This window comes from Agelaius tricolor, unplaced genomic scaffold, assembly GCF_023055355.1.
Source record: "Agelaius tricolor isolate 1412-34295 unplaced genomic scaffold, bAgeTri1.0.p SCAF_9, whole genome shotgun sequence".
Lineage (NCBI taxonomy): Eukaryota > Metazoa > Chordata > Aves > Passeriformes > Icteridae > Agelaius > Agelaius tricolor.
In genome coordinates this window covers 1,258,754-1,282,863 of record NW_027269269.1, presented here as the reverse complement: position 1 = coordinate 1,282,863, position 24,110 = coordinate 1,258,754, and the positions used below count along the sequence as shown (strand labels likewise).

The 24,110-nt window shown below is 47.8% G+C and overlaps 1 protein-coding gene and 2 non-coding genes across 4 annotated transcripts; 1 reads left to right on the top strand and 2 right to left on the bottom strand.

Moving 5' to 3' along the window:
• Nucleotides 1-1,155: 1,155 nt before the first annotated feature.
• TRNAV-AAC (transfer RNA valine (anticodon AAC)) lies at nt 1,156-1,228 on the bottom strand. Its single transcript has one exon. It is a non-coding gene; the product is annotated as a tRNA-Val (tRNA).
• ALOX5AP (arachidonate 5-lipoxygenase activating protein) lies at nt 1,165-16,558 on the top strand. Of its 2 annotated transcripts, none has more exons than XM_071433966.1 (6): nt 1,165-1,294; nt 8,655-8,908; nt 12,494-12,593; nt 13,561-13,631; nt 14,956-15,037; nt 15,679-16,558. In XM_071433966.1, the coding sequence occupies exons 2-6, from the start codon at nt 8,839-8,841 to the stop codon at nt 15,839-15,841; spliced, it is 486 nt and encodes a 161-aa protein (XP_071290067.1). In that variant the 5' UTR covers nt 1,165-1,294; nt 8,655-8,838; the 3' UTR covers nt 15,842-16,558. The 2 variants fall into 2 exon arrangements, with proteins under 2 accessions (XP_071290067.1, XP_071290068.1); XM_071433967.1 differs by having other exon boundaries at nt 1,203-1,294; nt 8,685-8,908.
• On the bottom strand, nt 1,480-1,553 carry TRNAN-GUU (transfer RNA asparagine (anticodon GUU)). The gene has a single exon. It is a non-coding gene; the product is annotated as a tRNA-Asn (tRNA).
• Nucleotides 16,559-24,110: the final 7,552 nt, after the last annotated feature.

Below are 24,110 nucleotides of genomic sequence, written 5' to 3'. Positions count from 1 at the left end.
TGCAGAAATGGTGCTGTGATTCAGATCTGACTACTTGGTGATATATTCAAACACTTCTTATAACACAGTAAAGGGTGAAAAAGAGGGCTGCCTTCTCGCATCCTGCCTACAATAAACCAACACATCTGCATAGGAGCTGCCTGGATGGATTTCTAGCTGTATACCTGCTAGAGCACTGTTCAAGAAATCTAGTGTGGTGCCGATTACAAGTATGATTTTGATCTTGATGTTTTTCATGGCTGGGTATTGCCATTTATTCTTCCATCACTGGTTTTCTGCTTTAAATAATTACTCCCTTCCTGACAACATATCCACAAGAGCCATTGTGTGTTGTCTGTGTTCCTTTTGCAAAGCTAAACAGCTGCTCTTGATGTGAGCCCCTTCGTGCCCAGAGCAAAGCACATTGCCTTTAGAGCAGCTTGTACTCGAAAGTGTGTGCTGTGCTTTGAAGTCCACCAGGATTTGGTCTCAGAGTGTAAGAAACTTCCAGTCGAAGTATTGATCTAAGACAGGGTGCAGGCAGAGCAAGAGGGAAGAGAAGTTTAGTGGGATAAGAAGGCTGATGGAATTTGCAGCATTTTTAGTCTTACACTACTGTGCACAAACACGCTGTGGTTGTTTGCGAGGGAGATGCTGCACAGCCCAAGAGAACACGGCGGAGCCACAGGGCTCACAAAGGAGAGGAAATGCTGGGAAAGGAGTGTAAGGAAGAAGGGGCTGGGTGCCTCCAGCTATGCTTTTGAGGAAGAGGCTGGAGAAACCCTCAAAAGATGCTTCTCCCCCGACCTGGATCTATATTACTCTTTTTATGTAAGTTAATAGCTAAAGGGCCTTCTGTAATGCCCACGGCGAGTGGTTGTAGTTTTTGTCCCAAGTTTTCTGATGATGTTCAGACCGTTTCAGCTGAAGCTCCTTTCCCCTCCTCTGGGCGATCTTTCCGGAAAAAACGCGTTTGCCGAGGAGCTCGGGCATGGGAATGAAGCAGAGCTCCTGCACAGCTTCTGCACAGCTTCTGCCCCTGCTCCTCCCTGCCGGCCCCCCGGCAGCCCAGAAGGCCACTCGCCCTCTCCCACGGCGGGGCGGGGGATGAGCCCCGCGGATAAAGAGGAAACCAGGAAACACGTCCGCGGTGACACGGGAAGGGAAAAAATATGGTGTTTCCGCCCGGTTTCGAACCGGGGACCTTTCGCGTGTTAGGCGAACGTGATAACCACTACACTACGGAAACTCCCGTTACATTGCGTCTTCCTGCAGTCTCCCTTGAGCAATCAGCCGGAGGACCCGGAACTTCGCTGTGAGCCCATGGTGCGGGTGAAACTCCTCTGGGCGGGCAGGAGGAGCGAGGTCCCGAAGCCAAAAGCAGGTCTCGGATCTCGGGCACTTCCCGCCAGTATAAAGGCGCCGCGGGCCGTTTACAGCCGCCGCCTTTTGCAGGAGGGAAGGAAAAAACACGCGGTGCGCCACAAAAAGATTGCGCCCCGTCCCTGGGTGGGCTCGAACCACCAACCTTTCGGTTAACAGCCGAACGCGCTAACCGATTGCGCCACAGAGACGCGCTGTGGGGCAGCGACGCCGAGTCACGGCTGCCTCCCGCGGCGGCCGGGGCGGGCTCTGCGCTCCTTTGTGTCCTTCCCGTTCCTGCTCCTTCGGGGCGGCCTGGGCTGGGCTGTAATCACCGGCTGTGAGGCCTGATTGCTTTTCAAATCTAAAAACGGCCCTTCCTTGCCTTCCCTTTTTTGTTTTCTCCGTGGCCTTTCCCCTTTGTTTTCCTGGGGGACTGCGGAAGAGTGGACAAGCCGAAAAATGTAGTGGTTGAAGTTCTGCCTCTTGGTGGGACGGTTGTCAATAGGAGCCTGAAGGCTGCTCTCCGAGACAGCTCAGTTTGCAAGAGGAAGCTCTGACACTATGTGCCAGGGATGAGGAAGGCAAAAATTAGCGTTGCCCTGTTATTAAGGTGGTCAATGGATCAAACATCTTTCCTTCTGATAATTACAGTACCAAAAGGAGTTGTGACCACAGACTTTGTGAAAAACGCCAATCACTTGTTTTTAAAATTTTTAAAGTTTAATGGTTTAAAGTTTAATAATAAAATGGTTATAAAAATAGCAATATAATTAGAGTAATAATAATTTGGACAATTTGGATTAGGGCAATACGAGACAATAAAAACAAAGAGTCACGGACGTCCAGGTACCTCTTTCTGGGCAGCACGAGCCCGAAAAAGGACACCCCTTAACAGAGGATTAACCCTTAAAAGCAATAGCCTGTTGCATGTTCATACACCTCATACATGATGCATAAATTCCATTCAAATACAGGATTCTGTCTGGTCATCGTCAACTTCTTCCTCTGAATCCTAATGGCATCTTCAGGACTGAGCGAGGTGGGAAGAACTCGATAAGAGAGCAATAAATTCGTTTCTCTGAAAGATTTAGGTGTTCTGTGGATGCTATCTCGCTGTGAGTCCTTTCTTTTAAAAAAAGTATTTTACATAGCATAGTTTCTATTTTAACATTATGTTATTATGTTAAAACTTTATGTTAAACATTATGTTAAAACTATATTTAACACACTACTAAGAAAATTAACACAGCATAACTTTCTTACACAACACATATAATATTCATTTTAATATTTGCGAAAAGCCAATAATAAAATATGCATATTTCACAACTTGAAGAACAGAAGACAAAATTCACTTCACAGTGACTTTTGATTCATAGTCCTCTGATAATTATTTGCAAGAGCTAATGGAAAGCGGGAACAGAAATGAGACAGGGTGAAAGAGACTTCTCAAAGCAGAGTGGAGAGAAAGACTTGTGAATCTGCTGCCCAGGCAGCCTCACCTCAGCTCTAAACAGTCTATAAAATGAATTGAAACTAATTATTAATCAAATTGTGCAAGAATCCGCATGTCTCTGGGCTGTTGTATGGGTCCAGTCCAGCTAGCTTGAACCCTGGCCCACACGGTCTTACATGGACAGAAATAAAAGCCCACCAGGGTGTGTGGCAGGGGGGTGTGTGAGGGATAGACTATGTGATGGGAGAGGGGGAATAACACTCTACATGACATACCATACTCAGTAAAAATTTCCCATCACCCAGTGCAAAACAACAACTAAATAAACTATTTAGTGCAATACAACAAAATTGCAGCCACCTAAAAGGTGATAAGGTGATAATGGCAGCAAACATGAGTTACAAAAGACAAATCAGCAAGGAAGATATACCCTAGATGGATGAGGGCCAAGTCTGGCAATACTTAAGCAACCTGCATGTACATTAATCCATACTTAAGCAACCTGCACCCATAAATCCCATCAGCCCTGGTGGGATATACCCACAGGTGCTGAGAGAGATGGTAGATCCATTGCAGTTTCCATCATCTTTCATCAATCATGGCAATGAGGGGAAGTGCCCAAGGATGGGAATAAAGCAACATCACCCCCATCTTCCAGAAGGGCAGGAAGGATGACTGGGGGAGCTACTGACTGGGGTCAGCTTCACCTCAGTGCCTGGGAAGGTGATGGATGAGCTAATCCTGGAAACCATCTTCAGGCACATCAAAGACAGTGGAAGTGCCAGCAGTTGGTCAGTATGGCTCGAACAAGGGGAAGTCATGTTAGACAATTTGGTAGACCCTCATGGTGAAGTGATTGGCCTGGTAGAAGAGAGGAGGGCAGTGGGTATTGTCTGCCTGGACTTCAGTGAGGCCTTTGACCCTGTCTCCCATAAGATCCTTGCAGAGGAGCTGTTGATGTGTGGGTTCAATAAGCAGATAGTGAGGTGGATTGAAAAATGGCCAAACTGTTGTGTCCAGAGTGTGGTGGCATGATGTAGTTGGATGCCATCAGAGATCAATATTGCACAACATTCCATTAGTGATCTGGATGATGGGCCACAGTTTAGCCTCAGCAAGTTTACAGACAGCACCAGACCCACAGGAGTGGCAGACAGAGCAGAAGGTGATGCTGCTATCCAGAGGGACCTTGACAGTTTGGAGAAATGGGCTGATAGGTACCTCATGAAGTTCAGCAAGGAGAAGTGCCAAGTCCTGCAGCTGTAGACAAAAAAAAAACCAGGACATGCTGGGGGTACCCATCTAGAATTCAACCTGGCAGAAAGGAATTTGGTTGTCCTGGTGGACAGCAGGTTGAACATGAGCCAACGGTGGGACTTTGTGGCCTAGAAGGTGAGTGGTACCCTGGGTCACATTAGACAAAGCATTGCCAGCAGGTCAAGAGAAGTGATTCTGCTCCTCTGCTCAGCTCTGGTGAGGCCACATCTAAAATACTCTGGGTAGAGTTAATTTTCTTCCTAGTAGCTGGCATGTGGCTCTGTTTTGGACTGGTGCTGGAAACACTGCTGGTCACAAAGGGTTGTTTTTGTCACTGCTGAGCAGGACTTAAGCAAAGTCTAGGCCTTTCTGCCTCTCACATCACCCCACCAGAGAGTTGAGAGGGGACAGAGCAGGGACATCTGACCCCAGCAGATCCAAGGATTAGCCCTTACCATATGGCACCATGCTCAGCTTATAAAGCTGGTGGAAGAAGGAGAAAGGAGAGAACATTTGGAGTGATGACATTGTCTCCCACAGTAACCATTATATGTGATGGAACCTGGCTTTCCTGGAAATGGCTGAACACTTGCCTGCCTGTGGGAAGCGGTGAATGCATTTATTGTTTTTATTTGCTTGCATGTGTGGAATTTCCTAACCCTTTTTTCACTTTTATCCTTCTGATTCTCCCCCCATCTCACTGGTGGGGAGTGAGCAAGTGGCTGTGCAGGGCTAAGGGGCTGTGCTGGCTGGGGTTGAACCGTGACAATGGGACAAAGAGGGTGAGGAGGAGGAGGCTGTGCCAGAGGACCTGAAGAGACTACAGTTTCTGTCATCCATCTCTGTTTTGAGCTGAATTTGTACCAAAGGGATATGAAAACAGTGAGTGAAAGGAGGAAGCCTGTGAAATGTGGAGAAGGAGGGGTTTTTGAGGCGGTCGGCTCATTCTCTTGGCTGTGCAGGATGAAGGCAGCATTTTAAAACTTGCAGCATTGCCCTTTTCTTTGTGCTGCACTTCACAGTTCCAGCTCTGTTCATGCTCTCTGCTGGGGTTTTGTCAGGTTCAGCAAGGATGGGATTCTGAGGCAGGCAGGGAGTCACCCACACGTGTGCCTGTGTGCTTCAGCTGAAGGGGCTGCGGCGCTTTACCTTTGCAAAGCACAGTGCTCGTATTAACCAGACATCCAAGGGGCTTGTGTCACCTTGCATTTGTGACAAAGCATGACAGCTGGGTGTCACCTGGCTTTCATGTGTGGGAGCTTCACCTGAGCAGCCTTTATATTGTCAAGAGGCACACTTTCATTGGAGTCCTTTCTCCTGAGCTCTGATCAGAGTGCATGAGAGGAGAGATGAACATCCCAAAAGATATTTATAGATCTGCGTTCCCACTCCTTTCCTCTTCGCCACGAAAGCAATTCTACAAAGGGATTATTTTGACTGGCTGTTCAGGATTCCAGGGGAGGAGATTAATGTGCAGGAAGCCTCGCAGTGCAACTGGAAAAGCTCGCTGGCTTTGCACATTTTTGTGAGCTTCATGGCTCACTGTGTCAAGGTTATCTTCCTTGGACAGAATGATGTGGATGTCAAAGAGCCATGCAGCAAGCAAAAGGGCTGGGATCTGACAGCAGCTGCTGAAGTGCTGACTTGCCTGTGCCTGAAGAAGTCTGACCACAGCTGGGGGTTACAAAAGGTGCAGGCACAGTTCCACAAGGTGTGTATCCCTCCCCTCATACCCCCTTTTTGGTTTTTTTTTTGTCTACTCAGGAGAATCCCTTATTTCAAACAGCCAAGTGAGATATGATGGAGGTGTTTTGCACTGATGTTTCTCCCAGGTGGACAGGGTTTTCCAGTGGTGGCAACTTTGTCTTATCCGGTCAGTGATCCTGTGTGTGTTTAGGTCTCAGGGACAGGGAACAATTTAGTGTGTAGGTATAGAAAAAGCTGCTAGCAGAGTCATTTTAGCCCTCCCTTGCCAAGGCAATTCCCCAAATTGCAAAAATATTGCCAGAATTTCCTTCTACCCTGCAGCTATTACAGGGCCAAGGGGTATGGAAGGTAATATTCCTTCCCACAAGAGGTTTATGCTAGGTCTGGCTACACAACAGTGTTGCTTTGCCATGTAAAGGGACTTCTTCTTCAATGTCTCACATACCATCTTGATTTCCTTGTTTTTCCTCAAGTGATGCTGCAGTTAAAAAAAAACCAAACAAAAAACAAAAAACAAACAAAACAAAACCCTGCAGTTCCTTTCTTAAGGCAGCCATACCAAAGTGGTTCTTGCTGGCAAAGCTTTTTTCTCCTTGCACACCAAGAAATCATTTTAACAAGCCCTGGAGCTGATGTCATGGTTTGTTTTTTTTTACTGCAGGGAGGAGTGTGAAACCCTGCTTTCCTCCACATATACATGTGGGATGGCTTTGGAGCAAACCTGAGTGAGAGGAGGGAACAGGCTGGGTTTCCAGAAAAGCACTGGCAATGTCAAGTGCCAAAATGCCAAAGCAGTGCCAGGGGACAGGGGGAAATCAGAATGGGCAGAGCAGAAAAGCAAAGTGGGGATGATTCTGTGCTGAGAGGCACTGAGCAGCAGCAAAGCAAAGAGCTGCAAAACAAAGAGCAGGACAAGGAGAAAGCAAAGGCATCAACAGCTCATCTCTCACGATGTGGCCAGCACACAGGGTGAGGGATGGGAGCTTGGGTCAGCCAGCTGGAAAGCCTGCTGGCACAAATTCCTGGTGTCTTGTGGGGTTTTTTGCATTATGGCAACTTCACACCTCAGCAGCCTGATTCCTACCCTCTTTTATACAAGAGTTCTGCTGAATAGAAGTCACCTCTGGGAAGTCTTTGATAGTGGGGAAGAGTGTGTGTTTTCTTGGCAAATTAGAGCAGGCTCATGTGCTTGTACTGCCACTTGTAAATCAAAAGCAAGCTGCAGGCTGCCTGGTAGGTTTGCACCAGCACAAAACAGGTAGCAGGAGGAGAATGCCTGCTGCAGGAGGATGAGTGGAAATCCTCCAACCACAGATGCCCTGAGGACCTTTGCCCTCTCCTGTCAGCAGCTCCCTCCTGCTTGCCCATGCCCATGCACAGCTCCTCTCTTTACAGTCATAACACTGATCTCTGCTTAGACAATATTCTTCTTTTCACTTAACTCCATCATGGTTTATAGGTGATGGGTTCTTCTCTGAACATTAGTCGATGCTTATCATTAAATACCATCCCTAAATACCAGCTACAATCCCATGCTTGATAGACCACAAAACATAAACATTGATGTTCAAGTAGGAAAAGATTGTATTCTGGGGAAAAAGAGAACTTTAGTCTGAATAAAAGCATTCTCAAAGAGTTGTTGTCATTCTCTTTTTGTTCTTGAATTTGGGTTTTTTCCTTCAGCAAATCTGGCAACAGTTAAAAACCTGAAGAAAAAATCACAGGCCAAATCTAAACCTTGGTATTCTTTATGGCTTTGCTTCTCACACAGTTTTATCTCTATGGACTGTAGGAAAGGCATCCCAGAAAGACAGCCTTTTCCTATGCTGATAACTACATCACAGCTCACAGTGTTAATCACCTACCTCTGCCAGTTCATTTCTGTGTATTTGTTTATACCCAAAGTATATGAGAGTTTTCCATATGTAAGATTATGGATTATAAAAATTTGCATGATAAAGAGACAGGGTAAAAACACCATTGTAAGTAAATGTGTCCCCATTGAAAAAGATAAGTTATGCAGGTTGGCTCCTGCTGGAACTCCTGCCTGGCTGTGACCCACCCAGAGTGAGGTCTGATTTGCCTGTGACAGTAACTGGTGAGTGATCTCTCCCTGCCCTTATCTCAACCCCTTAGCCTTTTGTTGTCTTTTCTCTTCCCTCTCCAGCTGAGGAGGGAAGATATAGAGTGGCTTGGGTGGGCACCTGATGTTCAGCCAAGGTCAGCCCACCCCTCTGTCCAGCACCACAGCCTGTGCTTCTGTGCCAGCTTCATTGAGGGGTTGGATCTGGGCTGTGAATATGCTGCAGCAATTGTGCTCAGCTATACTGGGCTCCCAGCACTAAAACTGGGGCACAACTGTGAAGTCTGAGCCTGCAAAACACTGAATGTTTGTAGCTGTCACTGTCTTCCAAGGAGTTATTCGTAGGGGGCAGGATGCAGGATCCATTCCTGGTAACAAAAGACATATTTCTGTGCTCAGCAGCAATGCTCACAGCACTGCTGTACTGCCCATTCCAACATGCCAGGGGGTTCAGGAGCTCTGGCTTGTGACATGCAGGCCTGGGGTCTCCTCACTGGTGAGACTGATGGAGATGTGACCAGGGAGAGCATCTGCATGAGAGCAGCACCGTTGCTGAGACTTGTCAACATAATTTCTCCTCCCAGCTGCTTGTGGAGTGGCTGGGCACTTGCTGACAATGCTGTGGTAGCCTGACTGGTTCCTTCCAGCCTTCTGCTGTTCCACACAGCCAGCCAAGTGCTCGGGCATGCTTTAGATATCCAGGTTTTGCTTGTGTATAGGAAGGGCAATAAGTTTATTTCCACATGAAGTATCATCTTAGATCACAGACGTGCAATCTCTTTTTTCCCTGGGCTTCATCTGTACAAGTGAGTGAGCCTGCGGTTGTTGGTCTGACAGGCACCAGAGCAGAGGGTGCTGCCACTCTCCTGTGAAACCATAGGAAGTGTTTCATGATTCAAGATAAGACCTTCATTTCACTTCCTCGTTCTGTGCTTGTACCACTGAGCTGCCACCGAGGCTGCACCATCCACCCCGAGAGCCCTCTCACGAAATGGACCAGGAGACCCTGGGAAGCATTGTCCTGCTTGTCATCGTCACCCTGATCAGCGTCGTCCAGAACGGTAAGACAAAAATGAACTTTTATTTAAGGGATAGAAGGGAGCTGAGGAAAGTTCAGGACGATGTATGCTGAGCTGATCTTTGGATAGATAATATTTAGTTATAAGTGCATGCATGCTTAGGCATGGCTTTCGCTTTAGAAACAGCCTTCTAGGCATGGAATTTTGTACGACACTGTGTCAGTATCCTGACAGTCACATGGTCTTACTCTCTGACATTCTGGAGTGAGTTTGTTACACTTTTCAGCTAATGTAAGGAGTAATATGCTGGGATACCCTGTGGCGATATGAATTTTGATTTGATGACTAAAGACCTCCTTTTCTGACCTAGGTCCCTGCTATGGTCAGGCAGAGCTGCTCTCAAGCTGGAGCCGTGCTGCCATGGGCAGGGATGGAGTCCCTGGGGGGTTGCAGTGGGAGCTGGAGCATGGAGCTGGGTGAAGCTCAGAATTGGAGGAGTCTGTGTGGGCTATTTGTGAGCAGGCAGCTCTCCTGCTTTCCTGCATCTCCAAGTCCTGCAGTATAACTAATCTCAATTAACTGTGGTCCCAAGAACACTGTACATTTCCTGAGATGGAGCACTGTACATTTCCATGAAGTTTCCTTCTCCAGCTCTTATTCAGACCTTGCATAGTCCCTTGTATAGTCTTCAAGGTTTTTTAAATAAAACAAGTATCTCTCCTGTGCAAATTTGATTTTAACTTCTTCATACTCTCTTACAAATACTTTTTTAGCAGGAAATTCTGCCCAGAATTTAAAGAAAGGATTGAGTTTTGCCTCAGCTGCACCACATTTGCCCAGGTTCAAAGAGATTCAGCAGTGGGCTGGGCAGCTGGTGAAAATTCCAGAAATCTGTAGTGAAATCTTCTTATTACAAATGGGACATTCCCACTGAACACAAAGTCCTAGGAAATGAACTATTCTTCTATTCTTGGGCTGCTGCAGAGAGGGGGAAGTGGTGGGAGCCTAGCTGCCAAGGAGCAAAAAACAAAAAGGAGATGCAGGCTGCTTTAGTTTCAACATAGGCAGTAAATGCCACATCACTTAACCCAATGCTATTCTCTGGAAAATGAAAAACGCGTGACATCACCAGAGTATGGCACATTAAGACCAGAGCACATACCGTAATTAAGAAAATGTGACAAATATACATTTCTTGCTATGTAATCGTATGACTTTATATACAGGGTTTTTTTCTCTCACTCGGACATGTCAGACTTCCATCCACGTGCTTTTATCTGTCTGTGAGTTTATGGACCCAACTGCTAAAAAGGGGAAGTAGGACCCTTGGCAGATTCTGCCAAGCACGTGAGACAGACAGCCCTAAACCAGGATTTCAAGCTTTGCGTCATCTGGTTTCCTCTTCCCAAGCTTTCTTTCTAGAAAGACCAGACCTGATATGCAGTCCTGCGGTGAATTATGCTTCATATTGCAATTATGAAAGCAGTAGAAATATTTGTCAAGGGGTATCAGGAGTGCTGAACTCTTGCTGTGGCTGTCATTCAGCAAAGCACTTGGGCCTCTGCTTGACTGTCTCTGAGCGCATGAAGTCAGTACCACGTAAATTTGTGATTAAATACTTCTCTGCACAGGGTGCAGGACTAGAAAACAGTTTGAGTGCTGTTGTTCCTGAAGATGGAGGTGGGCTGTGGTGCTGTCCCGGTCTGGCATCCATTTACTGTCATCTTGTTCATGATGGAATCTCCACATCCTACGGAATGACTCAAGTGGCCGCATACCACTGAGTGACGCATGCAGCCTAAAGTTTTGCTCTTTTACCGGAGATATGTTGCAATCCAGCATCTTTCAGGGCAAATCAGTGATCATTGCTGAGCAGATCAGGACAGAGAAAGCAAAGTGGAGAGAAATAAGGGGCATGTTTGCAAGCACTGGCTATATGGGATCATCAGCTCCCAGTTTCTGTTTGCATGGACTTGTGTAACAACCAGGCTTATACTGAACTCTTGCATATTACCTTGATCAGAGTGGGACTGCCACTGTTCAGCCTCTAGGCAGTCTGTGGAACCTTGGAGCCTCAGGGAATTATCTCCTGGAACAACTGAGGTGAATTAAACCTCTCCACTCCAGCCTTGCTCTGCTCACTCCTCTCATGATGGCTTGTGAAAGCACCCTCTTGCCTCCTAGCATAGTGGAACTTCTCTGCAGCAGCAAGCTGATATTTGGGAAGTGGCAGGACCTGCAGCAGTGGAGAGGGAGATAAATAGCTTACTTGGCTTTGTCAGAAAAAGGAAAGCCAAGTATGTGGTATTTTCTTGAGATTTTCAAGCATGATAAAAGAAAGTGAGGAGGTGTGCTACCAGTGAGTCCATGGGGTCCCAGACCTGCAGGAAGTCCATTGCTGCAGCTCAGCACTGGACAAAAAAGTGCTGATCAACTCTGTCCTCTTCAATTAGGTCCTCTTAGTGGCTGTAGGCAGGGTAACCTCCTGCCAAAGGCTGTGCTGGTGTGCAGATGGAGATGCTGAGGACTCGGTGCCACCGGATGATGCCTGGTCTGGGTCCCCTAGGAGCCAGCGCACTGTGCTGGTGGCTGTGGGAGGATCTGCAGCCTGGCTCAGAGTAGAGGTGCAGGCTTAAAGCACTGTGGGTTTTTCTGCAGAAGGGCTGTATGTACCCAGGGGATCCCACAATACTGGGAACTGAAAAACCCAGTCATTTTTGTTAAAGGCAGTGGAAGTACAAAGGACCTATTTACAGCATCGATGAAGGGGAAAAAAAGGAGGCTACTCTTCAGATTGCAGGGATGAAATCCTGCAGCTTATCTAGCTAAATTTTTATTGCTATAATAATGTATTTCCTGATGGGCTATCTTTCATGTGTATATATTAGGTTAATATTCCAAGCCATAGAGTGATTTGGAAGCACTTGAGATGGGGTGCACGACAGCAGAAAGCTTGCAGCTTGTAGGCTGCCAGAGCTCTCTCTGGTGTACTTAGACATATGATTGATGGTCTCTGGTTTAGTGTCATCAGATAAAACGTGTTTGTCAAGAGCATGATGCATTATCTTGAGGTGCTGCATTTTTGCAGCAGCTAACATTCTGACACAACTCTGTTCCTTAAAAGGAGGATACACACAAATCAGCCATTAAGACCAGGCTTTCTTTGGGCCTTTCTGGGAAAAGAACCATCCCTGCAGGATGTCCTTGGTTTGGCAAATGGGTTTCACTAAAAGAGAATAGACTCCCTTGTCTCCCTACTCTGTTGGAGAGCAAGATTTGGGGTTGGCAGCTCTGACTGGAAAACTCTTTTCCCACTGGGAGCTCAAAGGACCAGGTCAGGGCAGTGCTTCTGCAGCAGAGATGCAGAGACTGCCCAAAGTGCAAAGTTGGGATGAAGCAGGGATTGGAGGAGAGAGAGCCCGCTACCAGTCACATACATGGGGATGCATGGAGGGTTTGGTTAAACCTGGGTGACCGAGCAAGCACACTGGCCACATCCTGCACCCTCATGCACCTGTGTCTTCTCCTGCCATCTACCCATGGGAACAGAGCTGAGCCCACAATGCCCAGCTTCTGCAATATCTTCAGGTGACATCTCAGACTGAATACTCTGTGGTTTTTTAACAGCTTTTTTTGCAAACAAAGTGGAGCATGAAAGCAGACACTGCAATGGGAAGGTGTTGCAGCGGCAGGGATCCTCCTCCTTCGACCGTGTCTACACTGCCAAGTAAGTAGACAAGAACTGAGGAGTCGGTGAGGGCAGAGTGGGGTTCATCATGCTCTGCATTAAAATTAAATCCAAACCCTTTTGGGGGCCAGGGGTGGATTCCAGATTGCCTCAGATGAAGGCTTTGTACTTAATCCCTGGCTGTGCTCAGTGTTCAGACATGAGGTTTTTGGATATATTTGCTGGCTGAATCCAGCACCCTTCTTGCCACCATGTGCTGCATGTATATAGGTCTTGCAGCCATCACAAGTATTGTGTCCCTTCATTTGGGAACCAGTTCACTCTTCCCTGACACAGCCAGAGTGTCAAGGGCTCAAAAGGAAAGGGCCAGCAGAGACATCAGCCTGCTGAGGAGCAGGTAGGTGGCAGAGCTGACACAAATCCCTTGGTCTCTGGCACCACCCTTGGCACACAGCTCTCCACTTCTCCACTCCTTTTCCACATGGAATCACTCTCAACTTCTTCACTTCTCCCCCTCAGAAAGCATTCACAGCTGAAGGAGGCAGCTGAACTCCATTCCTGTTCCCCTGCAAAGTCACGTGTTAACTCTGTGAGACACTCTTAGTTGTGATGCAATTCTACATTTGTTGGTTTCATCCAATAGCTTTATTAATATGACTCAGTTAAAAGGACTTTAAGTCAGTAAAGTTCACAGCACCTATCATGATCAAACAGGTTAGGGAGAAAGTGGCTTTCACAGGTGCCAGGCAGGCACAGGATGGTTTGTTTTCCTCATCAGGCAGCACAAAGGCATCCATTATCTGAGCGAGAAAACAGGGAAGCAGACCTGGGTGAGGAGCCCAGCCTTTGGCAGTTCAGGGGCCTCCCACTGCTCTGTGGTAACAGTCTGCTCTCAAGGGCACTAGTGCAGCCCAAATTCACCTGCCACCAGTCTCTGCTGGTGAAACATACTGATTTTTTTCCATTTGCCTGTGCTCTGATTTCTCTCCTATAAATTCCATTCCAGCCAGAACTGTGGACATACATACCCTACATTCCTCGCTGTGCTTTGGTGTGCTGGCCTTCTCTGCAGCCAAGGTAACACTCTTTTGTTTGTTTGTTTTCTTTTTCCCCTTCAACCTGGCACCACATTCAGCAAAGGATGGTGAGCACCATGGAAGTTACACTTTCAGGGATCAAGCCTCCTGCAGCAGGGGAGCCTCTCTTACCCCCCTGTCCTGGAGCTAAGCATGCTGCTGGAGTAGCAGCACACTTGTGGCATGGCTTGGCTTATGTCAACAGATGTGTTCCCAGACTTAATTCAAGGTAGTCCAGGCCAGGGACGTTTCCCATACTGGCATTATGCATGAGTTCCCTTTGTTTTGGGTGGAGGGTTTAGTACTTGGTTGCTGGATTATTGCCACATTATTCCATCTTGGGACAGAAAATGGGCTCAATTTATTAAATTGCCAGATCTGCCACCTCTCCCCTGTGCTGAGGGCCACCTGGGACTATTGACCTGCATTTCTAATTGTTATCCCCTCCAATGCAATGTGAGTTTATCTAACATGGAGATGAGTGCTTGCCTGGGGTACGTGTCTATTCTTTCTGGAAAAAACCCCGAGTTTCTTAACCAGGAGAAGAAGGGGAGTGGGAAAGGCTAGAATTATGGGGGAAAGCCCCTTTTTTAATGCTCAAAAGTTAGCATTGGACCATAACGTATCCTCCACCTGCTCCTAGTGAAGTACATCTACCAACAGCCTTCTGTGTCTGGTGAGAACAGTGCCTGAGTTGGGGCTCTCTTTCCTGAGCCTGGTGCAGCCCACACTGGGTTTCACAAAATCATAGAAGGGTTTGGGTTGGAAAAGATCTCAAAGATCATCTTTTTACAGCTCCCTTGCCAGGGGCAGGGTCACTTTCCACTAGACCAGGTAGTTCAAAGCTCCTTCTAGCCTGGCCTTGAACACTTACCGCAATGGGGCATCCACAACTTCTCTGGGAAACCTGTGCCAGTGCCTCATCACTCTCACAGTGAAGAACTTCTTCCTTATATATAATCTAAACCTGCTTTCTTTGAGGTTAAAGCCATTTCCCCTTTTCCTGTGAGTTCATGTCCTTGTGAAAAGTTCCTCTCCAGCTTTCTTGTAGGCTCCCTTTACGTACTGGAAGGATGGTGGTGTGTGCTCCGCAGTGGGCACAGCTGTGTGCAGGATTACACCCACAAAGTTTTCAGAAAAGCTGGAGTGAAGGCAAGGCAAGTGCTGTTTCCCATGGAGAGGTCTCTATCCCAGTTCCAGTGCTTGTCCCATAATCTAAGACTGCAGATTCCCGTTTCCATTCCAGCCCAGGCAGCAGATGAGGACAGTGCTTACAGTGAGAGCTGGGCTGGTGTTGTTAATGCCTTGTTTTGTCCTTTGCCCAGCTCCTGCTGCCTTTGCTGGCCTGATGTACCTGTTTGTGAGGCAGAAGTACTTTGTGGGCTACCTCGGGGAGAGAACTCAGAGGTAAGGACTTGCAGAGCCTCTTTAAAAAATCCAGAATGTGGTAGCAGCACAACTGGATGCTGCACTTCCACAGGCAGAGCCACTGGCTTCTGGTGCTGCCTGCAAGAGCTGCTGGCATTGGGTAGTGCAGGAAAGCCCCTCTCTTTGGGATAAATGGGGGTAGCTGTGGGAGATGTTGGATGTGCAGCAGCACTGGGGTCAGGGGGCTGCAGCTCCTGCTCACAGGACTCTCTAAAAACACGGGTTTGCATGTTTGTGCCACTATTTGCACAAGATTGTCCTTTTATATTAATATTTAAATTTTATTTATATGAATAAAGCTAATTACACGCATTCGAAAGAGAGTTGTCCCGCAACCTGTAATAGATGTGAGCACATTCAAGTGCCTTTGAACAGATGCTTTTGTAAGCAGCAGCCTACACTGAGAACAGAAGACCAAATCCAGATCCAAACAGATCCTGAAAATTACATTTAAGTCCTCTCAACTGCCTGGCAATGCAAGACAGAAAAGAAATTTTCCTCCTCTCTCTCAGCCCCTGAGGTCTTTCAGTTGGTCTCAACAGCTGAGTCCAAAGTCTGAGGATTCTCATGTGAGATGATGCACATCAACAAATTGCTTTCCCCCATTTCTGTCTCCTCAGCACTCCTGGTTACCTGTTTGGAAAGCGCATCATTTTGTTCCTGTTCCTCATGTCTGTGGCTGGAATACTCAACTACTATCTCGTCTTCTTTTTCGGAAGTGACTTTGAAATACACATTAAGACGATAACCAGCGCGATCTCTCCATTGCTGCTCATACCCTAACTCCCCACAGCACTGAGGGGGTCAGCACGCTTCCTATATTGATGCCCAAAAGCTGCTATAATTCAACTGTTTAAGAAATGAACCCATAACCCAGTGAGATTTCTGTAAATCTCATGCTTGACAAGCTCTGTAGTTTGATTTAGCCTTGCTTTTTTTCTTCAGGAAAAAGATTTATAATGAGCACTCGGCACGCCCAAGGAATGGTAACAACTTTTCAGTTAATTCTTTAGAATTTTTTCCCTAAAGGGCATCTTGCAAGCTGCCTGCGTGACTGGAAGGGACATTGTATGCTTGCTTCACAACTGTGTCGTGCTTAGCTTTTGTCCCAAACCCCAGGATCCTCCCAGTGTCGTTCCTGACTGGTGGCTCCCCCAGTCACCCTCAGATGCAAGAACAGCCGTTCACCAGCATTCCCCACGCCCCTGCCCACACAAAGGCATGGACCAGCCTCTTCACCTACCCTTCCCTCCAACTTGTTGATGACCAAGCTCTTGCTGGTGCAGGAGAGTGGCAAATTGGCCCCTTTCTGGTCTTCCTTGATAAATAAATATTCATGTGTGTAACACTCACCACGCTGATCTCATTTATGCTTCAGCCTCTTTGTTCTCCCAGAACGGGGAAAAGGAGTGGTGTGTAAATGAGGAGCTGGTGTATCGCCAGTGGGGTTGGGTTTGTTTTGATTTGCTGTGTTTAATAAAACAGTCTAAAGCAATGAAATGTGTCTGCTGCTGTCTTCTTTGCCCGGTGCACGATCCCAGCACTCCGTGGCTCAGCATCCGGCCGGAGAGCGGAGCCAGGGCAGGAGCACTGGGCTCTTTGTGTGAGCTTCTGATCTCCCCGAGAGGACCGAGCTGAACAAGTCCCCCTCTATGAACATGGTCAGTGCTCTGCTTCCAGCTCTGACCATGTGGCCCACAGGTCCACGCTGAGGAGAGCTTTGATTAGTGGTGCAGACCGAGGCAGGTAAACAGGTCTGTGCAATCTTTTTAAACATTGCTACCCTCCGACTGCTTAAGCTCTTAAGCCTGTCTGATTGCTGCATGCAGGATAGATAAAGCTGTATTTTATGACTCCTTTGAGAGGGAATGAGACTCCTTGCTATGTGAGAAGAGAGTTTGCAGAGCTGTTTACAAAAGCAGGTGCAGAAAGCCATCTGCCTTTGTACTACACCAAGGCTGGAGGGTTTTGGTGCTGTCTCATGGGGCAAAGGTGCTTGTATATGGTTGGTCTCCTCTGCATCTTTTTTTCTTTTTTTCTTTTTTTTTTTTTTGGTGTTCTACAGGAATCTTAGATGCAAAAGATTAATAATAAACACATTTATTGCGTGATGATTATAAATGTTCTCACTGGTTAGAATAGGTAAGTAAAATAATCTAGCCTTCCAACCTATGGCTGCTGAGGCACCTTATTCCCAGGCAGGGTACTCATGTTCCTTTCCTCCCATCCTTCTCATGATACACTCCAAATACTCCTCACATCATGCTTTTCTGCCATAGCTCTCTCCATAGCTGATGCCAGCTGCCTATCCATGGTGGAGACCCACTACCCTTCTGCCCCATGGTGTCCACCCATCAAGGGATGGCAGCACTCCAGGAGGAGAGGGGTAGCCCCAGGGGTCTGGAGCTACAGAGCTCTTCTGCATTGCTGGGATCAGCAAGGGCTCATGCTGCCACTACCTTTAGCCAGTTCAGAGCAGGAGAAGCTTCACCAGCATCAGTCCCAGCTCTGCAGCCTGTTTGGTCTCCCTGAGGTCTGGGACTTGTTAATGGAAACCATCACTTGTGGGAAGTGACTCTCCCAAATCTGTGTGTCCACCTTGCAGGTCTCCCCAGATGGCTGGGTCTCCCCTGGGGCTTTTTTGTCCTCTATATCAAGAAACAGCAGACTTGAACTCCTACTTTCCCCTGTTAGCATGAGAAGTGACTCTCCACCAGCCAGCTATAAAGGGAAGAAGATTCAAGTGTCTATTTTGGGTCAGATAAGCTATCACAGCACTCTGTGGCCTCTCCATCAGACCTGATGGTCCTTGTGGGTCCCTTCCTACTCCAGACATTCTGTGATTCTCTGTCAACTGGATGGTTGGTTTTTACATAGTTGTACTTAGGTATGATCATGTCATCTTTCAGAGGAACCAAAGCCCATCTTTTGTTCCAATGTTTTATTTTGCAAGAACTTGTCCTAGTTGCTTCCTCAAAACCTTTCTGCTAATGAGATTAAAATGTAGGCAAAGTCCATATTCCATCTATTTGTAAATGGAAATAGTGACAGTATCAGACAAACAGGGGCAACATAAATTGATCACTATGTAAATTCTTGGTGAATATCACGGTGTGTTTTCCATATTACAGGCAGGCCTTGCGGTTGCATTTGCCTTCCCACTCTTTCTGTGAAAGGAAGGTAATTTCAGTGATATTTGGGGTTTTCTTACAGTCTTACACAGCTCCAGGTTTTGTGTTCAGCAGCAAAACCACCCTGATCTTGTTGGTACAGTCGTCAGCACTTAGCATACCGTCTACTCAGAAAGCTGCACACACAGGCTCTTTGCAACAGTGTTGGACTTGATGACTTTTAAAGGTTCTTTCCATCCCAAACCAGTCTATGATTTTATGATTCTACAGATAAACATTCAAAAATACAAACACCACTGTAAACACGCATGCTGGGGTCACATACACAAGAACCTGTGAGGACCTACTGAGCTGCACTGGACTTGGGGATGTGGTTGGTGGCAGAAGTGGCAGTCCCCTCTGATGGCTCTTGCTTAAGGCTGGCTTGAAAACTCCAGGGGCCAGCGCACGTGTTTGGTGCAATGCACAGCATGGCAGCTCCTGACCTGGAGCCACAGCTGTATGTGAAGAGCTAATGCTTCCCAATTCTGCTGATCAGCAACAGTGTGGCCAGCAGGACCAGGGAAGTGATCATCCCCCTGTACTCAGCGCTGATGTGGCACTGGAGATCTTATTGCTCTCTACAACTACCTGAAAGGTCTCTTCTCTCAAACAGCCAAGCAATAGGACAAGAGGGAATAGCTCCAAGTTCCACCAGAGGAGGTTTAGATTGGATATTTGATGAAATTTCTTTACTGAGAGGGTGGTCAGGCATTGGAACAGGCTGCCCAGGGAAGTGATGGAGTCATCATCCTTGGAGGTATTTAAAAGCTGTGTAGATGTGGCATTGAGGGACAAGGTTAGTGTTGGACTTGACAGTCCTGGGATAACAGTCGGACTCAAAGACCTGAGACTTCTCCAACCTGAATGATGCCATGATTCTCTCATTGTGCTGAGGCTGCTAGATGTCCCACTTGCCGTGTTGCCAGGCTGTGGGCTTTGCTTCACCAGTGGTGCCTGACTCACTGCCACAGCGTGCCACTGCCACAGCTCGTGGCTGTTCGTGCATCAGAATCCCAGGTGCACAACCTAACATTCTGTACATCAGTGCAAATGCATGGGCACAGGGTGTTTGCTTCTCTCTCTCTATTATCTATGTATCTATCTATCTATCTGTGTGTGTATGTATGTATGTATGTATCTATCTATCTATCTATCTATCTATCTATCTATGTATTTATGTCTCTAGCCATGCTGTAGGTGCTGAGTCACATGGGTGCTGAGGCTGTTCAGGGAAGGCAGGGAAGCAGGCTGCTCAGGCACCAGCCCTCTCCCAGCTTGCTGGCTGTGCACATCAGAGACTGCAGAGCCTGCTGGAAGCTGGGATATGGCAGGTTGCTTTTGATCTGCTGACAAAGGCCTGGAATGCATTGCAATATTTCTGCCACAGTAACCACGTCTGCTTCCTTACAGCACTACAACCCTCTAGTGGAAACTCGGCCCCATCGGCACGCTGTGCTGCTGGCCCTGGCATGAGCTGTTCCCTCAGGGTTTGAAGCCTGACAGCAATGCAAAAGCATCCACATTTCTGAACAGGTGTATTGTTACTACTGAATGCTGGTTTTTATTGTTCTTTTAAATAGGAGGCCCAGCCCTGAAGTAGGACCCCTCCCCTACCCGTGCCAAAGCAAGCAGTCCTGCTTAGCACAGGATCTGAGCAAGCAGGTAAAATCCAAGTGAAATAAGAAATTTGTGTGCACCAACCACAAGGGTTTCCTGCAGTAGTTCCTATATTCCTAGTTTCCCAGAGCTTGAAAAATCATCTTGTGCAGTATCAGCTTGGTGTAAGTCACACCTCTGTCAGGTGAGGTTTCCAAATGTGTGAGGATTGGGAAAGCAATTCTGCTGGCATGGAGAAAAGACTGGCACTGGACACTTTCTTCAACTCTCACCTGCTGAGTAGTAGGTTTAATATTCACAGAAAGCTTTCCAATGTTCTGTTGGGGTGGGATACTGCAAGGCACTGAGCACTGGCCTTAAGCAGTGGAGTGCCACTTGCAGATGGCACTAGGAGCAAGACTAGGCCATGCTTGGAAATAGTCCACCCATGATAAGTGAAAGGGCAGTAAAAAACTGAAAATAGTGGTAAAACCATTCATTGTGTGATTTTAAGTTGGTCTCATGTTCCTGCTGGAGTGAGCAGGATGAGCATTCCCATGAAAAAGCCCCTTTTTGAGGGGCTCTGCAGAGCCCAGCAGAGCCTACCAGCACCCTTGCAGAGAACATGAGGACCCCTGGGAGAGGGAAGGACATTGGATGCCATGATATTCCTTTGGAGCATGAGGGGGACAGATACCAGCTCTTCACAATCCCTTTGGGTGAAGAAGACTGCTATCCCTGGAGCTGCCAGGGAGCATGCAGGACACCTCAGCCATGGTTCCTTTCAAGGCAGTCCAATGCCTCAGGGTGTGAGGGTGAAGAATCAGCCATTGCATTGCTGACTGGCTTAAGTGGAGCAAGAGATGCTCTTAGCAGCACTGCTGTGATCCCCAGGTCCCAGGGAGAGAGGAGTGCTGAGCTGTGCTCCTCATTGTACCTGCCCTGGCAGAGGGAGGCTGTGGGCAGCAGAGTACCAACTCTGCTCCATCCTGCCTGCCAGAACATCTCACTGCTCCCAGCCAGCACATAGAAACACAGAAGCTGGCAAAAGTGAGATTCTGCCCCAGAGGACAAACAGCCTCCACAGTGAGATGATATTCCCCTTTAGAGGAGAAATAAATAACTTTTCAATTTCAGCTGCAAGGATCTTCACACTGTGAGATGATTTCATCAGACAGAGGAGCTCCTGGGGCTTGGTGCTGGCTGCCTACTGAGCTGCTCAGATGCTGTCCTCTGGAGCTTCCTGCCCATCCTCAGGGGAAGGGAACCAGACACCAAAGGGGCAGCTGTGACACGGGGTGCAGGGAGGAAATGGGATGTGTCTTCCACCTAAAGAAATGAAGGTGTAATGATGTTGCAGTTATGGCAGTGATATTTCTGCCATTTGGGAGCTGGCAGGGACTTGCTTGTGTGCCATGACCTCTTGCAAGGCCAGGGGATGCTTTGGGAGGCCTCAGAGCAGCAGGCTGCTGCCTGCTGTGCTGCTGTTCACCACCACTTGTACAAGCATACCATTGATTTATTGTTCCTGTGTTTGCCCAAGAGAGTGCCACTGCTGTCTTCATCCCCAAACAATGTTTTCTGTGCTTTTGGCACAGCACTTCAGAGGGTGTTTGATCCAGCAAGAGCCCCCTTGGTCCTCTGGGATTGAACAGAACAGCATGGTATCTCCTGGCCAGCTGCTTCTTGCTATTCCTTTTGCTGCAGCAAAGGATTTTCTTTTCAAAATTCCTTTGAAAAGAAAAGGCAGTACCAGCCTTCCCATTGCCCTCAGCAGATGGGAGGGGATGTTGGAAGTCTCTGCCAGCAGCTGTGAGGCTGCAGTTGTGTGTCACTGTGCTCTCCCACCACTGTGAGGACCACACCTTTGCTGGTGGACAGATTTACCTCCTTCTCTCAGCCCAGGCAGCTTCAGACATAAACCAAAGCAGGCAGTCATTTGTCACAGTTGACATTGCAGCTCAGTCCTGAGCTGTGTTTAATGATACTGAGGTTTCTTGGACTGTATCTTGCTCCACTTGCCTTCAGCAGAGGCATTGCTGAAGAGCAGAAAATAATGGTTTTCATGGCATGACCTCACTGCTTGGTTCAGCTCTGACTTCATTCCCCAAATCTCATGTGTCCACTCTCCCTGCTCCCTTCAGGCTGCTTCTCAAGCATTCCTTTCAGTGCCTGCTTCACTCATTCATCCTCCTCTGTGTTTGTTGTCCCCTCCATATCCCTCCTAATCAACGCACCTACTGGCAGAGCCACCTGATAAGCCATACAGGGACCTGATCAAGCTGAAAACAACCTTTTCCCTCCCTTTACTGGCTTGTTTTTAACCTACCTCAACTCCCTGGTCCCCATTTCTGCATGTGGAGATCTTAACAGAGGTCATTGTGTGGCTCATGGTGTGTCCCTTCTGCATGGTGTAAATGCTGTGCTGATGATATATCAGTCTTGAGGTGCTCCTATGGGTTTAGTTGTCCTTCCCCTAGTTCACACCAAGTCACCACAGTGTTACCTAGAGGCCAACCCTCCTTCTCTTCCCTCACACTGTCTGTAGGATTGGCACAGCATCCCCTGCAGCACAGAAAACATCACTGACCTGGGGGTCTTGCCCAGCTTGCAACCTCTGCTGCAGATCCCTGGCAGCACAGACCTGACCCATGACATACCAGTGAGTGACACTGCTCACAGGTGTGAAATAGCAGCAGGAAACTCTGCCCAAACTTGTTATGGGGACCAAAACCCTGCTGGTCATTGCTCATCCCACCCACGGCTTACTTTGTTTGTAGGTTGCTATATTTCAGAAAAGTACTTTCATTTCCCAAACAGGGTCTTTGGTTTGTAAGTTTGTGGGGGCTTTTCTGACTGAAACAGAAGGATGTAGCCCTTCTGACAGGGCTGGCAGCAGCAAACACTTGGCTCAAATTTAGAGGTTGCCAAGAACACATTAGCTCCAACTCCTTGGCAAAAGTCAGCTGAACTTTTCCTGTTCACACACAGTTCACGTGGCCTTGGAAACAGTCTTTTATAGCAGAAATGAAAACCAGAAAGGGGGACAAACAGTGACACACTCCTACCTGTTCACAGCCATCCCAGCCATGCCAGCAAGGTGCCCTGAGCCAGCAGGCTGTTTGCTCCCATGAGGTGACAAGTCCCCATCCCACTGGAGCCCCCATTTCTCTGTGGGATTGTGTGTGCTTCCCCAAGCCTGACGTTTCTCAGATGCTGCAAGCTCATGACTTATCACATTTGCACCTCAGTAATAGCTACCTCCAGTATTTCACTGTAAAATGTGTTTGGAAGATGCTGACCTGGTTTCCAAGGTGTTGAGTGTCCTGCATCCCCACTCACTCCGTGGTGGGCTGATTTGGCATGCTGCATCACCCCTTGCCTCTCTTCCCTCTTCTCTCCCACATGCCCTGTGACATGTTCTGGTTTTCCCCTGCCCTGTGTGGTCTGAGGAGCTTTCAGATGACAGCGTACTCAACGTGCTCATTTGGAACAGCAGGATCCCACCAGGGCTGTGTTCCCAGCACTCACCGGGCACTGGGCACAACGTGCTGGGTGTTTGCTTCCTGTGGGATGCAGAGATGCTCATCTGCAGCCATGGGCATTGCAGACCTACCAACAGCTGTGTGATGCACAGAGCTGCCCCAGGGAAACCTCTTGCACTGCGGAGTAGGTGTGAGGGGATCTGGGTGGGTCTCCCACATGCTGCCACTCTGCAAATTAGGGGGGTAAGGAAGGTTGAGTTGTGAGGCTGCACATCACATGAAAACACTGTGGTTTCACACACTGCTGAGCACATTTGATATCTTGCAGGCACTGGAAGGAGGGGGTTCATAACTTTGTGTGTTTATCCCAACCCTTGCTTTCCCAGTCCTGGTCCCAGTGTCTCATCACCACCTCTGCTTCAGCCCCAGCAGTCAGAAAATCTCTCCCTGAACCGCTCTATCCCTTCAAATGGTAGAAGACCTCTCGTTTCTGTGGGTTACACTTGTCTGCAGAAAGAGCCTGAGAGACTGGATCTTCTGCTAGGGTAATTGCAAGGTGGGGAGTTGTGTTCATCTCTGTGCAGTGTGTTCTCCTCAGTGTAGCTGAAGAGGTTGCACTTGAAGATGGTGTTGAACTTGGGATCAGCACAGGCTTATCCTGTGCAGGCTCAAATGCTGCTTTTAAATACAGCCAGAATTAATAGGAGGCCTGGGGAGTATCATTCTGTTTGCCTTGTGTTTACACTTAGTCACAGGCATTGCACTCTCAGCCACCAGCAGAGGTAGGATCACGTTGAC

What these genes read in the sequence shown, in the direction of transcription:
- ALOX5AP (XM_071433966.1), top strand. Translation starts at nt 8,839, where the DNA reads ATGGACCAGGAGACCCTGGGAAGCATTGTCCTGCTTGTCATCGTCACC. An exon ending in GACCGTGTCTACACTGCCAA is followed by an intron (nt 12,594 to 13,560) that starts GTAAGTAGACAA and finishes ATTCCATTCCAG; the next exon opens with CCAGAACTGTGGACATACAT. An exon ending in CTCGGGGAGAGAACTCAGAG is followed by an intron (nt 15,038 to 15,678) that starts GTAAGGACTTGC and finishes CTGTCTCCTCAG; the next exon opens with CACTCCTGGTTACCTGTTTG.